General features: G+C 41.2%; 1 protein-coding gene across 4 annotated transcripts in view; it reads right to left on the bottom strand.

Annotated features, from left to right (window-relative positions):
• Positions 1–1,727: 1,727 nt before the first annotated feature.
• RFWD3 (ring finger and WD repeat domain 3) overlaps positions 1,728–18,941 on the bottom strand; it is a 41,404-nt gene continuing 24,190 nt past the window's right edge. For all 4 annotated transcript variants that reach the window (XM_061172398.1, XM_061172397.1, XM_061172396.1 and 1 more), the window contains 7 exons: positions 16,944–17,058; positions 16,218–16,446; positions 13,588–13,738; positions 10,078–10,254; positions 8,227–8,441; positions 6,737–6,948; positions 1,728–4,194 (listed from right to left, as the gene is read on the bottom strand). In XM_061172398.1, the coding sequence (XP_061028381.1) occupies positions 4,051–4,194; positions 6,737–6,948; positions 8,227–8,441; positions 10,078–10,254; positions 13,588–13,738; positions 16,218–16,446; positions 16,944–17,058 (1,243 nt within the window). In that variant the 3' untranslated portion in view covers positions 1,728–4,050. The remainder of the gene's footprint in view (positions 4,195–6,736; positions 6,949–8,226; positions 8,442–10,077; positions 10,255–13,587; positions 13,739–16,217; positions 16,447–16,943; positions 17,059–18,941) is intronic.

Genomic DNA, 18,941 nt, shown 5'->3' with positions numbered 1-18,941 from the left:
TAGCCAATAAGCGCATGAAAAGATGCTCAACATCACTAATCATTACGTAAATACAAATCAAAACTACAATGAGATACCACCTCACACCATTCAAATGGCTACTGTCAAACAAACAAACAACCCCCCACCTAAAAAAAAAACCCAGAAAGTAACAAGAGTCGAAGAGGATGTGGAGAAACTGAAACTCTTATGCACTGTTAGTGGGAATGTAAAATGGCACAGCTGCTGTGGAAAAACAGTATGGCAGTTCCTCAAATAATTAAGAACAGAATTACATATGATTCAACAATTCCACTTCTGGGTATATACCCAAAAGAATTGAAAGCCGGGTCTCAAAGAGATATTTGTACACCCATGTTCATAGTAACATTATTCATAATAGTTAAAATGTGGAAACAACTCAAGTGTCCACCGACAGATGAATGGATAAGCAAAATGTGGTATATGCATGCAATGGAACATCATTGTCTTAAAAAGGAAGGAAATTCTGATACATGCTACAACATGGATGAACTTCAAAGACATTATGCTAAGTGAAATAAGCCAGTCACAACAAGACAAATACTGCATGATTCCACATAGATGAGGCAATTAGAACAGTCAAATACACAGATCTCACCCTGTGTGAAGTAGAGATAGAGAGGGAGGAAGCAAGGATGGTTAGGTGGAAACAACTTAGACTGAAGTTCAAGTCTAAGAAAGTTTGGCCAACACCACTGGAGAGTCCTCAAGCTAAAGTTGTCTGTCAGGCATTCAGCGTCTCCCAGAAATGGGCCTGCCTCAGTATCCCTGCCATCCTCAGTCACTGGCTGGGAGCAACCCTTGGGAAGTGCGGCCTTGCTGTGATGCAGTAGTGGATTTCAGAGCTCAGCAGCTGGAACAGCAGTCAATTATGCCCTCCATGGTCGGAGATCTGAAAGGCACATGTTCATGGCCACCACACCTGGGCAAATTCTTTCACTTCTTTGAGAGTTCCTTTCATATAAAAGGTATACCACAGCATTAGGTACATACTCAGTAAATGTAAGTTGTTATTATAAATCTAAAATGAACTATTCTGATTATTTTTTAAGAAACAAAACAGTATGACTACTGAGCTGGAACGACAGCAGTGGCTTAATATCAACAAGAGTAAAGGGATGAAAAATGGAATAACATACTTCCAGGCACTCCAAATTATCCAGCTAAGGGATCTGAACTTGTCACAGAAATCTCAGTGATTGTCTAGGGTGAGAACCCTATTTTGTCTAGGGTTGTTAAGACCCAGAGAGAAGAACCCAGTATTCTGGAGTGTGGGTGTTCTACCTCCCTTACAACAATTTGCCAAGTTGTACAAACTATGGTTCCTAAAGGAATTTCACGTCTTTTTTGGGGGGGGAGAGGGAGGGGTCTTAATCAGAGAAGCAAATGTTAGCATCTGCTAATGTATTTGTTTCCTTTCCTTGACTCAGGCAGCAAGTGACTCAGGTGAACTGAGGGAAGGGGCATATTGTTTGCCTAGTGATATTAAGTACTGTCACTCTCTCTACCTCGTCAGGATACCACCTTCATGAGAGGAACTGGGGTCATGGCCAACTCTAGGGCTTCTACTGGAGCCCGAGCGCCACAACTAAAGAGAAGCCTGCACTCCACAACTAGAGAGAAGCCTGCGCATGGCAATGAAGATCCCGTGTGCTGCAACTAAGACCCAACACAGCCAAAAAAAAAAAGACAAAAGACATCAGGAGTAGGTACATATGGTAAATGCTTTATTTTCATATTAACATTAAAACATAAGACACAAACATTAAAACACAGAACATGAACAGAGATCCCACTGTCCGGTTTTCAAAGCAGGTACAAGGATATATACAACAAGAAAATATTTTTGAGTCTGCTTAACTCCAAACCCTCAAATGGGAAAACAACCTTAGAGCCAGGGGTGAGGGAACATGGTGGGGCAGAGTCTGGGTCTACAGAGGTAATCTCTCCTGCCAGGCAGAGGAGAGCGGGGGCAGGGGCAAAGTTTTTTTCGTTTGGAGAAATCAGTCACAGTCCCAAGAATTTGCTTCTAAAACATCTAAATTTACTAGAGGAATGCAAGGATTGGTAAGACATGAGATTCTTCCAACTTCCCTAGTAATACAAGTCCCTTGGTTCCTACACTTGGGGGGATTAATCAGCATCAGCTGAGTGTACTTCAACATTAGTCAAATCCTAACCCTGCCCTGGGTCCTGCCCCTGCCAAAGACAGAGGCAGCCAGGGCCTGACCACTTGCATCCTCTCTGTTATCATTGGCTGAAACCAGATGAGCTCTGCTTTTTCATTCAAATCCTTTTCTGCCACTGAAGCTCTAGACCTGGGCAGTCATTCTTAATCATCAACATATCAAAAGGAACACCTCCTCTAGAAAAGGGGGCTCTTTCCCAGGCTCTGGAAACTGGCTTTTTGAAAGATGTCCTTAAATAGGAGGCCATTCTTTAAAAGCACAACTAGAATGTGGAACTCTGGGGAAATCTATTGCAATAACCCCTTGCTGGTGAGAAATGCTGGAAACAGTTCAGGAGTTGACCGGTCAGAACTGTTTTAAAATAAAAATGATAAAATTTCTACATAAAATAAAATAAAATTTCTATTATTTAAGAAAATCACAATGTTAGCCATCCTGCTCCCAAGAACAAGGAGCACACACCTTGAGACATGTTCTGTTGTGGACAATAGTTTAGCAGAGTAGCCTTTGGCAAAGCAAACAGATATAAAGTGAGCCCTCTATTGGAGAAAAGTGCAGTTCCCAAAGTTGGACAATCCAGGGCTGAAATGAAAGCTGGTGGGCATCTCCCTGCAAACCACATAGGCCTCCAACCACTATTATCTTCCTGAGAATAACTGTTTTACTAACAACACTTTTTTTTAAAGTTAGGAAGGGAGGCAAATCAGAGGAACTTGGAATCAAACATCAGTTTCACCTGGGGGAAGGATTTAACCTGGGAATTCTAAACACGCTCAAGAATGGCTCCTCACTCCAAGGGGTTGACTTTATTCAGAGAGAGACTCTTTCAAAATGGAAAACACAAGTCCTTCTTTTGCTTTCAACAGCAGTCTGAGTAGCTTCTCTTTTGTAAGCCTCTCTTGGTTAGCCCCTTGCTCCTGATCTCTCATACTAGAAGACTCAAGTAAGAGCTCTGACATATGGCTCATCTTTTCCTAGTGAGAGGGACAAAGAGTGGCCTTCAAAGCATTGGCTTATATAAAACCAATCCTGAGATCCTAAGCTGGCTAGAAAAAAAAGTGAGTCTTCCTCACTGCTCAAACAACTGGTCTCTTTCCTTGACTCCCACAATGTGACAAACTCCGTACACTCGGCATTAGGGAAGGGTCCACAGCTCATCAGCCACCACCATCACTGGGTTTACCAATATCCCAGCACTGCACACCTGAATATTACTGTTCCTGCCACAAAGCAGACCAGATGTGCTCTACCACACACTTCTGTAGGGATGAGACCAAGTTACTAAAAGGTTATCAGGCCGCAAGGTCAGAAATAGATCAAATCCTTTGGAAGATTCTGCAGTGCCCTCTTGTGTTCAACTAAAGATTCTTTTGCATCCAGGCTGCATCAGGAAGATGGTTAGTCCCTTCAGGAACATACGCATTCCCAAGTCATATAGCTCAAGTGACAAGACCACTCTGGTGGGATGTCACATCCTCTGGAAATGCTTGGTGCACACACATATCCTAAATGACTTCTGGGAGGATACTCTCCGAGGTTCGGCAGAAAGTTTGATCAAAAATATTGATTCTCAACGAAGATTCATGAAGGCTTTTACCCCCAAGAAATGTATAATGTGATGGAGTACCAGTCACTGACTCTTTTGATGGACACTGAAAATACACAATCTGTAGTGCTTTGCTGACCTGGAGTCCTAGAATCATACTAACCCAACGGAACCACAATCCCAAAAGTTCTAGGCCACAGACAATAAGCACAGATCTTGCTCAGGGCTGCCAGGTGCTAACAAACAACATTTAACATTAACCAGCAGCATGCCCGACAAGTTTCAAGACCACGGTCACTCCCACCTATGGATGTGGACCATCTTCTCCGTTAAGGTAGCCAAGTAGCTGTTATGGTTCACCTGAAATGGACAGATGTCCAAGACAGGCTGATTAGCCTGCAGTTCCTGCAGCAACGAGCCACTGCCAGCATCCCACAGCTAAAAAAGAAAAGCAGAGACAAAGGTCAGCTAGGTCCCTTCAATTCAGCTAGGGACTTGCATTCTTTATCATCACACAACTTTGAAAGCACTGCAGAGACAGCATTTCCTGGGGAGCAAAACAGACTGTCCCTAACCTTCACAAGGTTGCACAAAGCCAACACACCTGACATAGGTCACGTATGGCCTCACCTACTATAATCAGCAATTAGTCTACCTGTGAGTGGATCTGAAAACCAAGCCTAGTATTCACCCCTTCAATCTATGTGCCAAGAACTCTTTTAGGGAAAGAAGGGTCAACAAGACAAAAAGTCCCTGTCTCTGCCCTCATGGAACCTATATTCTAACTGGTGTTTTCTTCTCCTTTAAAAAAAATTTCTATTGTGGAAAAAAAAAATTAAAGTAATAAAAAGTACAACAGTACAATGAGCCATCCATCACCCAGATTACTAAGCTTTTACCATACCTGCTTTATTGATTTTATTTTTTTCTTTGGTGACATCATGTCATTTTACTCTTATATACATAAGTATACATCTCTAAAAAAAGACATTTTCTTGGGACTTCCCTGGTGGCGCAGTGGTTAAGAATCCACCTGCCAATGCAGGGGACACGGGTTCGAGCCCTGGTCTGGGAAGATCCCACATGCTGCTGAGCAACTAAGCCCGTGCACCACAAATACCGAGCCCGCGTGCCACAGCTACTGAAGCCCGCACGCCTAGAGCCCGTGCTCCACAAGAGAAGCCACTGTAACACTGTAATGAGAAGCCTGCACACCGCAATGAAGAGTAGCACCCGCTCGCCACAACTAGAGAAAGCCTGTGTGCAGCAACAAAGACCCAACGCAGCCAAAAAAAAAAAAAAAAAGACATTTTCTTACACCTCAGTGTCACTATGCCTAACAAAATGAACAATAATTTATAGTATTCTCTAATACCTAGTGCATAATAAAAACTTTCTGATAGTCTCTTTTTATATTTGGTTTGTTTGAATCAGGATCCAAGTAAGGTCCACATTATACTTGGTAGTCATAAATGTTTGGTTTTCTTTTTTTGGCTGCCCTGGGTCTTTGTTGCTGCGTGCGGGCTTTTTTCTCTAGTTGTGGTGAGTGGGGGCTACTCTTTGTTGTGGTGCGCAGGCTTCTCATTGCGGTGGCTTCTCTTGTTGTGAAGCATGGGCTCTAGGCGCACGGACTTCAGTAGTTGCAGCACGAGGGCTCAGTGGTGGCGGCACACGGGCCCCAGAGTGTGGGCTCAGTAGTTGTGGCGCAAGGGCTTAGTTGCCCCGCGGCACGTGGGATCTTCCTGGACCAGGGATCAAACCCGTGTCCCCTGCATTGGCAGGCAGATTCTTAACCACTGGACCACCAGGGAAGTCCAACAGTCATAAATTTAAATAAGCCACTTTTTTTTTTGGCCACACCACATGGCATGCAGGATCTTAATTCCCCAACCAGGGATCGAACCCATACCCCCTGCAGTGGAAGCGCAGAGTCTTAACCACTGGACTGCCAGGGAAGTCCCAAGCCTCTTTTAACCTAGAGCAGATCCAACCTTCCCACTTTTTTTTCTTCTTCCACTGACTTGTTGTGGAAGCAGGATCAGTTGTCCTATAGAATGTCCACAACCTAGATCTGTGTGTTTGCTTTCTGTACTATTACTTAACTTGTTCCTCTACCCACTGCAATTCCAGTAAATGAAAGCATTAGACTCTAGAGTGGTGCTATCCAATATGGTGGCCACTAGTCACATAAGGCTCTTTTTTAAAAATTAATTTTTATTGTAGTATAGACGCTTTACAATGTTGTGTTAGTTTCTACTGTACAGCAAAATGAATCAGCTATACATATACATATATCCCCTCTTTTTTGGATTTCCTTCCCATCTAGGTCACCACAGTGCATTAAGCAGAGTTTCCTGTGTTATACAGTATGCCACATAAGGCTCTTTACATTTAAATTAAATTACATAAAAATTTTACAATTAAGTTCTTCATTCACATTAACTACTTTCAAGTGCTCACATGGCCAGTGTGACATAACTGGACAGTGCTGCTCCATGGGTTCAAGGACACCACACAGAAGGCATCGTGTGCTTCATTTTGCCTAACATCAAGAGGCAAATTATTTCTGGTTAACCCACTTACAGTGATGCAAAGGTTGATCAATGTATTCAGGTGGTGACAGGCTGACCCCTCCACTGTAAATTCATCCTGAATTGATGAAGCTGATGCCTGATCAATTATTTTATAGGGGTTTCAGTAGCACTTTTTTTAAAAGGTTCACAATATGGCCCATGAGACACTATAGCTCACATAAAAAGAGTGAGGTCAATCTAAAGATACTGGTATGGAAAGATATCCAAAACAGGAAGTTAAATGGGAAAGAGCAAACTACAGAATAGTATGTATCAATAAAGTGTGACTTGTGTAAAAAATAAACTAAGCAACCACACATATACACGTATGAAGATACATGCAATTATGAAGAACTTTGGCTCTTTGCTTTATATAAGTCAGTATAAAAAACTGACAGACTACTCACCAGGGCAGAATTTGACACTTCATCCCCAGTACACACCAGGATGCTGCCATCATTCTCTGGATTTTGGAAAATGGCACTTTTGGTCAGTAGTTTGCAAGTGGGTCCCCCACGGAATGTTTGTACAGAATGGCAGGAGCAGATTGGCTCTCCAGCATTATCCAGCTTATAGGACATCTCCATGAGTACACTTCGTAAGGTGCTGTGATTTTTATCTATGAGACAGAGAAATCAGTATTGATCCATGGGGATGGTCCAAAGAAATTAACCAAGTACATGAACTTGGTTACCAGTTAGTTGAGTGGAAAGGGCACAATTTTATCAAACCATCATGAATAGTGACAGAGCAAACATAACAAGAACAAAATAATACATCACAAATGAAATTCAGAACCCTAGGCTAGCATGAAGCAAGTTATCTACAATAGGTTTTTGTATATGAGGGAAACAATTCTGAGAATGAGCTAGCCTTTTTAGGAAAATCACTGTAACCGGCTGTAATCACTGTAAAAGACCTCTGTTTGGGTTTTTGTCGTCCTTAAGGGTTCTGACTACAAGGTTTTTTCCTTCCCCCAGTCAGGACCCCATTAATCCCTGGAACTGTACATATAAAGTGAAAGCATATTATTACAGAAAGGGAAGCATATACAAGTGGTTCTGCTGGGAGGCAAACAAAAGCTAGAGAACAAAATGGGATCCCCAAGCTTTCTAAGGTCATAGCAAATCCTTGGAGATAGAGGACCTAGATGACTAAAACCAAAAGGGAAAGAAGAGTCTGCTGAAGCAGCTTCTCAGCTCAAACAAAACTTAAAATGCTTAGGTCAATCCACAACTAGCAGAAGTATGAGCACTTTAATGACTGTCTCTTACAAAACACCTGCCTGACCATCAATATAGCTCATCAGGAATTTAGATTCATACCTGTCAGCTAGGAAGAACCTGTGAATTTTAGCACAGTTGGTCGTCAAGGGTTGCAGTCCTGGTTCTGGAGGCCATGAGAAGTTCAGCTGGCTAGGGCCACTGCAGTTGTCCATCTACTCTTCACTTACATGTGTTGGCCCCAAATAAGGAAGAACAGCTAATGGCCTAGAGTCTGGGCTCTTTACATGACTCCCCTTATCTGGGCCTTTCTTTTAAGTGAAATGAGGGGCAAGTAGAAAACATGAAACTGATCTAAGGGTAGCTCAGTGGCTTCAAGAGCAGGTCTCCTCATGCCACTACTGTCTTAAGTCATAGGGGCTCCTAAAGTGGCTGATTCACTTCCAAGGAGTACCTGGCCAAATATGTCCCAGTTCACACAAGTGAGGAAAAGGGAGGCAGGCTCTATGGAAGAACTTGGGGCCACTGTCCTCACTGTAGTAGCAAGAGCTATTAGTCTGTGAGGGGCTTACCAGTACCACCTGAAGGCTAGGACAAGCTCTCCTTTTCTCCCCTCTACCAATCTGCTCCCAAACAAACCACAGGTCCCACGAGGACATGCCAACAACACTCACCAGGCCTGTAGGTCACAAGACAGTGCCGGGTGCTGCTCTCTGTCTGAAAGTCTATGCAGCCCCCAGGCTCCATGGGCAGCACGTGAGGCCAATGAGTAAAGCCCATTTTCAGCTCCCAAAAGGAAGCATTCTCCAAGCTTCCAGCCAACACCCCACCATATGGAAATGCAGCCGAGGCAGCTCTGGGTATGTATGACAGGGATACCAGCGGGCATCTGAAGGGAAAGAAAGGAAATTATGGCTCACCTTCCAATACTTGGATTGCTCCAGACCCCACTACCAGGAGCCCTTGAGGACTTTCCTAACTCTATAGAAAAGGTTAAAAAACTTCTGAGGGTCACTATCCTCTGACAGCTGATAAAACTACCAACCCACTCTGCAGAAACAAAAGAGCATACATACAATATTCCACATTCAGTTTCAGAGGGGACACCACATGCTCTAAAAGCAACGGGAAAAAAATGGACTAGGAAATTTAAAAGTACAAGATTACAAACACAAGATCTGACTGGCGTGAAGCTTCTGGAAATGGGGTTAGCCACATACACAAGAAAAGTCAGGAAGGAAATTCAGCTTATACATCTAATAAACTAAAGCTTCCAAGCTGTAGTTGACAGACCCCCTCAATTAAAATCCAGCCTAGGGAATTCCCTGGTGGTCCAGTGGTTAGGAATCTGTGCTTTCACTGCTGTGGGCCCAGGTTCGACCACTGGTCAGGGAACTAAGATCCCACAAGCTGTGTGGCACGGCCAAAAAACAAACAAAAAAAACAGCCTAAAGCAACTACATTTTAATTCAGAAACAGGATTGTTTCTTTAGAGATTTTCTAAATGTCTTTCTGCAATCATATGACCCAGACTGCATGCCAAGAGTTCTCTCAGAAATATTAGCCTACAGACTATGTTCCTATGAACTCGTTTCTGCTGAAGCTGCTAAAGTGATCACGTTGCCTGCTTTGTTTCATTTCCTTGTCATAATGAAGCTAACCTAAGCAAACTAAAACAAAAACAAATACATATTCTTCCCTTGCTATTTGCTGTATTTTATTGTCTACTCTACGTGGATCCTCTACATCGACGGCAGTCACCTTGTTTGCCTGGAGTTCGTATTTGTATAAACTTACATCAGTCACCTTCAGGCCCATGAACCACATCACTGAAGAACGATTCCACTCAACCCAAATGAAAAGAAAACCCCACAGTGTTGAGGCTAGGTTTCAGTAAACAATTATTACTATAGTGATATCTTTATGTTTAGATTGCTCTACCCCCCTTTTCGTACACTCTGAAGAGCCAAAGTGGTGCTGGTGGCTACCCATCCTCAGAACCTGGGCCAACTTCACAAACCTCCCAACTCTATAACTGGATTATAAATGGATAAATCATAGTAATATGGTATCCTTAGACCAAGGTGGTTCAGCTGTGGATTAGGGAAGTTTTAAATCACTTTTTATTGGGCTGCTCTTTACTGATCTCTTCCTATGTGTTAGACATGTGTCTATTAAAGCAAGACGGTGCTAACCACATTTCACAGATGAAGCTCATAACAGGCCAAGAAATGTGACCAAGGTCACACAGCTCATAAATGGTGGAGCTGGGCTCTGAACACAGATCTGATTTCATTTTGGCATGTTGGGTCAATCTGGTTATATTTGGTACCAGAACTTTCTACCATACGAACTACCATGAACACAAACTCTAAGGATCTTACTGATTCTGAAGTGAGAATAGATCAGTGGACTCAGAGAGGCCCTCTGTTAGGAATTCTGATCAACTGTGAAACACTCTCAAAAGACAGGATTAATACAATAACAGTCTAAGAGAAAGCTGTTACCTATAGGTGGCTCCCTACCTAGCTTTCTGAGGTACTAACTCCTGGATATGAGAGCTTGTGTTTCGAAGGTCATATAACAGAACTGAACCGTTGACCAATCCAGCATACATGTAATTGTTTTCATCAAGACACCAGCAGCAGCTCCAGACAGGACGTCCAGTATTATAAGTCTGGACCACAGTATTTGTCTCCAGGCTGTGGAGTTAAAAAAGACTTTTACAACTATGCATTACAAAAATCAAATACAGAAGAAAGATGTAAAGATTATCATTTTAATGATGATCCTTTAAGAACATAACCACACACCAAAACTATCTGGATTCCCAATTTCCCCTAGGGACTGCCCAGATAACTCCTTTTAATTCCAAAATATTTGTTTTGGGGGACAGGTTTTCCTCCTGAGCTGTAAGGAAGTAAAAGAATAAGTTAAAGGGACAGATAAACAGTACATTCCCTACTCTACCCCTATTACTTTCTCCATAGCTACCTATTACACAGGTAATCAATATTTAATATTGAAAAACTAGAAAATACATATAAGAAAAATAAAAATAAAGTATAATCCAATCATCCAGAGGTAGTCATTAATAACACTTTGCTATTTAACCTTTCTTTCTCCCCCTAATTTTCAACATTACTAAAATAAGTCATAGCACATAGATACACATAAAACATAATGGTACATTGATTTTGGGGGTAAAATTAAGCTGAAGCATTCTTGAAAAGTCAAAAGGTATATCAGGCCTGGAGCAGGCATCATGACATCCCTCAGATTTAGCTGCAGAAATTAAATAAGAAGCCAACTAAGAGACATCTAATCAGAACTACTTTTTTTTTTTTTAATTAATTTTTATTGGAGTACAGTTGCTTTACAATCTTGTGTTAGTTTCTACCATACAGCAAAATGAATCAGCTATACGTATACATAGATACCTTCTTTTTTGGATTTCCTTCCCATTTAGGTCACCAGAGAGCACTGAGTAGAGTTCCCTGTGCTATAGAGTAGGTTCTCATTAGTTACCTATTTTATACATAATAGCAATAGTGTATATATGTCAATCCCAATCTCCCAATTCCTCCCACCCCCTTCTTTTCCCCCTTGGTATCCATACATTTGTTCTCTATGTCTGTGTCTCTATTCCTGCTTTGCAAATAAGATCATCTATACCATTTTTCTAGATTCCACATATATGCGTTAATATATTTGTTGTTCTCTTTCTGACTTACTTCACTCTGCATGACAGTCTCTAGGTCCATCCACATCTCTACAAATGACCCAATTTCGTTTCTTTTTATGGCTGAGTAATATTCCATTGTATATACGTACCACATCTTCTTTATCCATTCCTCTGTTGATGGACATTTAGGTTGCTTCCGTGTCCTGGCTACTGTAAATAGAGCTGCAATGAACACTGGAGTGCATGTGTTTTTTTTTTTTTTTTTAAATAAATATATTTATTTATTTATTTATTTTTTGGCTGCATTGGGTCTTTGTTGCTGTGCGCGGGCTTTCTCTAGTTGCACTGAGCAGGGACTACTCTTTGTTGCGGTGCACAGGCTTCTCATTGCAGTGGCTTCTCTTGTTGTGGAGCACAGGCTCTAGGCGTGCGGGCTTCAGTAGTTGTGGCTCGTGGGCTCTAGAGCGCAGGCTCAGTAGTCGTGCAACACGGGCTTAGTTGCTCCACGGCATGTGGGATCTTCCCGGACTAGGGCTCGAACCCGTGTCCCCTGCATTGGCAGGTGGATTCTTAACCACTGCACCAGCAGGGAAGTCCCCAGCATATGTCTTTTTGAATTATGGTTTCCTCTGGGTGTATGCCCAATAGTGGGATTGCTGGGTCATATGGTAGTTCTATTTTTAGTGTTTTAAGGAACCTCCATACTGTTCTCCATAGTGGCTGTATCAATTTACATTCCCACCAACAGTGCAGGAGAGTTCCCTTTTCTCCACACCCTCTCCAGCATTTACTGTTTATAGATTTTTTGATGATGGCCATTTTGACCAGTGGGAGGTGATACCGCATTATAGTTTTGATTTGCATTTCTCCAATAATTAGTGATGTTGAGCATCTTTTCATGGTTTGTTGGCCATCTATCTGTATGTCTTCTTTGGAGAAATGTCTACTCCGGTCTTCCGCTCATTTTTTGACTGGGTTATTTGTTTTTTTGATATTGAGCTGCATGAGCTGTTTGTGTATTTTGGAGATTAATCCTTTGTCAGCTGCTTCATTTGCAAATATTTTCTCCCATTCTGAGGGTTGTCTTTTTGTCTTGTTTATAGTTTCCTTTGCTGTACAAAAGCTTTTAAGTTTAATTAAGTCCCTTTTGTTTGTTTTTATTCTCATTACTCTAGGCAGTGGGTCAAAAAAGATCTTGCTGTGATTTATGTCAAAGAGTGTTCTGCCTATGTTTTTTTTAAAAAATAAATTAATTTATTTATTTTTGGCTGCATTGGGGTTCGTTGCTGCACATGGGCTTTCTCCAGTTGTGGCGAGCAGGGGCTACTCTTTGTTGCGGTGCGCGGGCTTCTCATTGCGTTGGCTTTTCTTGTTGCGGAGCACAGGCTCTAGGTGTGCGGGCTCAGTAGTTGTGGCATGTGGGCTCAGTAGACGTGGCTTGCGCGCTCTAGAGCGCAGGCTCATTAGTTGTGGCGCACGGGCTTAATTGCTCCATGGCATGTGGGATCTTCCTGGACCACGGCTCAAACCCATATCCCCTGCATTGGCAGGCATATTTTTATGCACCCCCAGGGTAGTCCTCTGCCTATGTTTTCCTCTAAGAGTTTTAAAGTGTCTGGCCTTAAATTTAAGTCTTTAATCCATTTTGAGTTTATTTTTGTGTATGGTGTTAGGGAGTGTTCTAATTTCATTCTTTTACATGTAGCTGTCCAGTTTTCCCAGCAACACTTATTGAAGAGGCTGTCTTTTCTCCATTGTATATTCTTGCCTCCGTTGTCATAGATTAGGTGGCCATAGGTGCGTGGGTTAGAACTACTTTCTAAAAGATAAAGGCATGGAGCACACTCAGATCTGGTGCAGGGTACTTGCAGAGCATGTGAAAGATAAAATGTAGTAACTGAGGGTTACTGATGAGAGCAGTCATCATGGCACCCAGGACAATGAGTTCCTGGTAGGCATTTCTGTTAGGTACAATGATCCGGGAACAGACAAGGAATAAGCAGTCCCAAGCTAGTATGGTGACTCCATGGTGTCAGTACCAAGGCTCCCTCCATATTGTCATTCTACCAACTCTAGGGTGTTACTCTCATCTGCATGACTTAAGATATATTTTGTAACATATATAATTTTTAAGAAATGGAACACCACACGTTCTGTTTTGTCACCAGCTGTGTCCACTTTTTAAAGCAATACATTTTAAATTCAATGAAGCTGGATCTGAGAAGACAATGCCTTAGACATCTCCCATCCCACCCCCACAAAAGCCAAGGTCATCATAACACAGATAACTAATTTCCACACTATTCAACCCTAGGCAACCCAGGGCCCATCTTCCCCACAGAGCACTCACCTGGTCAGTTTAATAGTGTTGTCCAGGGAAGCAGAGAGAAGTAAGCCTTTGGATCGACTGCTGAAAGCCAGTCCACGTATCTGTTTGCCATGCACGGGAATATACTGACTGCTTTTCATGTTGGCAGTACTCAACATCTTAACACCAAAGCCTGCCAAAGATACGAGAGAGTGAAACAGATCACTGAAAGTCAATTTAGGGCAAAGCAAACTACCATTTCAAGTAGGTCCTTTCTTCACCTTTCTTGGCATGTCTCTGGGAAAAAGCTAGTCGAACAAAGAAAATAAAAATTCCCCGGGGTTCTAATTTATTTTAAAAAATACATTCCATCCCAAATATCTATCAATAAGTGAATGATAAAGCATTGTATATACATACAATGGAATACTACCCAACAATAAAAAGAAATGAACTACTGATAGACACAATATGGATAATCTTAAAAAAGTTATGTTGAAAAAAGCCAGACAAAAAAAGAGTAACACTGTATGGTTCCATTTATGTAAAATTCTAGAAAATATAAACTGATCTATCATGACAGAACGTGGTTGCCTGGGGATGGGGAGAGGAGGGAGGGACAGGTGGATGATGGATTACAAAAGGGCTTGAGCAAACTTTCAGGGTGACAGATATGTTCATTATCTAGACTGTGGCGATGGTTTCAGGAGTGCATACATGTATCAACACTCACCAAATGGTATACCACGTTAAGTATGTGCAGTTTATTGTACATCAATTATACTTTAATAATAAAGCTGTTGGGGGAGGGAGAGAGAGAGAGAGAGAGAGAGAGAAAGACACTATTCCACCTGAACCACAGATACTCAAGATGTAGAAGAGATAATGAACAATATAGAATGGAGATAAGTAATTTCTGTGTCAGGTGGTCAAGATATGTTACCTTTTTCTGAAACAGAATGAAAACAGATGACATCAAGTATGCTAATCAACGTATATCATTCCAAGAGAGGAAAAGAAAGCCAAAAACTTGTCCTTTTAAATTTATTTGTTACTCTGTTCTCTTACCAGGTTATGATAATACATTTATTTTTACCAAGTATCTATTTTACCTGAGTTATACACAAACAAAATTTGTCAAATCCTAGATTCAAGATCACACTTCTGCTTCACTAGGGAAAAAAGTGAGAGAAAGTTTACTGTGTTTTCTCCTGAAACAGAATTAGGAGAGCCAGAGACACAAACACAGAAACTACAGGCTTTAAATCAACAAGGGAACATGAGTATTTGCCTAGTTAATCATTAAAGGAAACAAGAGGAAATTAGCATCATCAGTCTATCAGGAAGAGCTAGCTGTGCAGTATGGAATAGACACATTAAGAAATAAAGGAACAGATCACACCCAATTTGGGGAAACAACTGGAAGAAATAAGTATTTTTCCAATTAATGGTGAGGGTTTTATACGATGATAAATCTTTTTATTAAAATTTTGAATGGGATATAGGAACATTATAAACAATCCTTTTACTTTCCCCTCAATTGGAGCCTCCTGATAGCCTCTCAACTCATAGGTAATATTAGTGAATAGAGAAATATAAAATAATCTAGGGATTCCACCACCAATCCTATATATACCTAAGTGTGGGGGACATAGTTTTGAAGCATTTGAATGTAACTTCTAAGTCGGGGGACAGGAAATCAGGCTGAAGCAAAGGGACCTGACAGTTGACAGAAATCATATGCTGAAGACAGCAGGAAAAACATCTACAACATTGGGCATGTGAGATTTGGTTTTCAACATTACGACAACCTAAAATTAAGCTTGAAAAGCACACAAAAAAGAGAAAAGCAGTATAATATTAATAAAATAATAATGTTCCCAAATTCTTTTATTTGGAATTTGTCAATTTGAACACTACTGAAAATAAGCATTAAATCTTGTTTTAACTTGAATTAGAGCTTCGGGTAGTGTTTTTTCAAATATTTCTAGTCTAAAATGAATCTGTACTTATGATGTTCTTATCCTTGGACAACCCACACTTCTAAGTACATATTCTCTCACTTTACCATGGTTCAGTATCTCTACCCTTTTGGTGAACAAATTTACAGAATGACGTCAACAGACAGTACAGACATCTTTGCAGTACCCTAAAGTATCTGTATTAACAGGAAAGTGACTAGGAAAAAGTGATTTGGTGGGCTGTGGACAGTGTTCACCTACTAGTGAGCCCTGGATTCTCCAAGAAGGGAGGAGAGAAATAGAGTCCAATAATGAACATAAAAACTGAGGTTCTGGGGACTTCCCTGGTGGCGCAGTGGTTAAGAATCCACCTGCCAACGCAGGCAACACGGGTTCAAACCCTGGTCCGTGAAGATACCACATGCCGCGGAGCAACTAAGCCCGTGCGCCACAACTACTGAGCCTGCACTCTAGAGCCCACAAGCCACAACTACTGAAGCCTGCGTGCCTAGAGCCCATGCTCTGCAGCAAGAGAAGCCACTGCATCTCTTAAGCCCATGCGCCACAATGAAGAGTAACCCCCTCTCGCCGCAACTAGAGAAAGCCCACGCGCAGCGACGAAGACCCAACGCAGCCAAAAAATAAATAAATAAATGTTCCTTAAAAAAACAAAACAAAACAAAAAAACACCTGAGGTTCTGGACTATTCACCTGGAAGGAAGGAGGCCTGAGGAGAAGGCTGTGATACTACCAGGCAGCTCAGAGCATCACAGTATGTCATGACTCGGCAGTTTCCTGTTTGAGACACTGTGAATGTCTTCTGGAAATGGTATTTGTGTCGGCTCTGGCTGGAGGGCAGGCTGCTTAGGAAATGTGCTTGGGAACTCCCGGTCAGCTGTGAAATCTGACCCTGATGCTGCACAATAAGTTTTTTCAAGTCCTAAAATGAAAAAGATTTTGTAAATGTGAAGCTTTTTCGTTTGGTATTCCCCTCATACACAATTCCTTGATCTAATACAAGGATATTTCTTATCCTTTACAAGAAAATGTTAACATGAATCCTAAAGAACTGCTGCAGTTTTCACAATATTTCAACAAGCAATTGAAATAGGGAGAGCACGGAATCATAAAGCACTGAAAGTCCTTAATGGTCATTTTGTCTGAAATTCTCATTTAATTGGTAGATTCAAGGAAGTGAAATGACTTAAACAAGTTTTGATTATCAGGTGGCTGTTCAATTTTTTAAAAATTCACACTGCAGTAGAATTCATCATAAAGCATGTATATAAGCCCTAATCAGAAATAAAGACTTGATCATGTTTACTTCCTGAAAAACCTGGTAAATCCTATTCGTATCTGAGATGAAACTAAATAATATTTAGATGCCTTCTTAATTCCTACTCCAAAAGTTCTTTGGGTTAGAAAAGGCAAACTTACCTGAACATGACTGTGAAGCTTAGTGCATTCCTCAGTGAGGACTTGAAGCTGGAGCCGGCACTGTGCCGATTCTAACTCAGCCTTCTTCCTTAGCGTCTGCTCCTCTTCTAAGGAACTAGAGGGGGAAAGCCAGCAACAGGTGGAGATTAGAAAGACTACAGAAGACTTCTCATCAAGATGACATAGTAAATTCATGCTATGATATACACACTTTGCTGTAAATATGTCATGATAGTGAATAAAATATAACAAGTGAAAAATCTCTCAAGCCCAGAAACACTATAGAAAGGTAGCATGCAGGGCTGAACTCATGAGCCTACTGGGGTGGGTCTCAATGTTGAAGTAGGCAGTGATGACCAGGAATTTGGCTCTTACTAGGGAATGGGGACCTAAAATGCAAAATGAGGGATTAGAGCCAAGCTCACTGCTTGAGTTAGAACCAAATTATAAAAGAGTAAAAATGACCTGTTAAAAGACCAAGAGTATCTACTGGATAAAAAGAAAATAAGGTACTGGTTGTTCATCAGATATTCAAATTAAAGAACACTATAAAAAGAGGCTGGACTTCCCTGGTGGCCCAGTGGTTAGGAATCTGTCTGCCAGTGCAGGGGACATGGGTTCGAGCCCTGGTCTGGGAAGATCCCACATGCCACGGAGCAACTAAGCCCATGTGCCGCAACTACTAAGCCTGTGCTCTAGAGCCCACATGCCACAACTACTGAAGCCCACGTGCCTGGAGCCCGTGCTCCACAACAAGAGAAGCCACCGCAGTGAGAAACCCGCACACCACAACAAAGAGTAGCCCCCCCTAGAGAAAGCCCACGTGCAGCAAGGAAGACCCAATGCAGCCATAAATTAATTAATTAATTAATTAAAAAAAGAGGCTGAAGTTAAAAAGACAGAAAGTATACACTAGGCAAATGTTAAAAAAAGACTGATTAGAATTAAAAAGGATGAATAGGCATAAAGAGAAACAATGTGTAATGAAAGGACACATTCACCAGGAATAAAAATCATAAATCTGAATGTTTCAAAATATGAAATGCAAAAAAAGAGATTTCCACTCCAATGAGATAGGAGAGAAAAAAAGATGAAAATTAGAAAGGAAGGGATAAAGTGGCTTTTATAATTCAAGTGAACCCACAAACTATTAGAGTTCAGCAAGGCTGCTGTAGTCAAGATCAAGAAAATTAGATCAACAGCATTCCCCATACACCAGATAACTGACTAGTAAATATAACAGAAAAAAATTCATTCGAAATAGCATTCTAACAACAGCAACCTAGGAATAAAGTTAAGGCCTTTAAGAAGCAAAATACAGTTATAAAAGACACAAAGGAAACAGTGAATAAGTGAAAGGATATTATATAATGTTCATAGCTGGAAAGACTAAATTGAAGTACTGGTGCAAGAATTAACAAACAGACCCCAGAACAACAGAGTAGTCCATTCATAATATAGAAACTTAATTTAGGATAGAGGTAGCAATAGAAATTTATATAGAAAGAATATTTCTATATAAATTTTTATTAATTTAAAATTATTTATTAGTTTTTAAATTATTAATTTTAACAATTAATACAATTGTGGTTATCCATAAAACTAGATTTTAGGTAGACTAAAAACTAGTGTAAAAACTAAAACTTTTAAAGACATTTAAAAGGGGCTTCCCTGGTGGCACAGTGGTTAAGAATCTGCCTGCCAGTGCAGGGGACACGGGTTCAAGCCCTGGTCCAGGAAGATCCCACATGCCACAGAGCAACTAAGCCCATGCGCCACAACTACTGAGCCCGTTCGCCTAGAGCCCGTGCTCCGCAACAAGAGAAGGCACCGCAATGAGAAGCCCGCGCACTGGAACGAAGAGTAGCCCTCGCGTGCCACAACTAGAGAAAGCCCACACGCAGCAACGAAGACCCAACGCAGCCAAAAGAAAAAATTTATTAAAAAAAAAAAAAGACATTTCAAAGAAGATATTATGTCTCCATGATTGTAATGTAG

Source organism: Eubalaena glacialis, chromosome 18 (assembly GCF_028564815.1).
Source record: "Eubalaena glacialis isolate mEubGla1 chromosome 18, mEubGla1.1.hap2.+ XY, whole genome shotgun sequence".
Taxonomy (NCBI): Eukaryota; Metazoa; Chordata; class Mammalia; order Artiodactyla; family Balaenidae; genus Eubalaena; species Eubalaena glacialis.
Note: the sequence above shows the minus strand (reverse complement) of the source record. Positions and strands in the feature narration are given on the sequence as shown.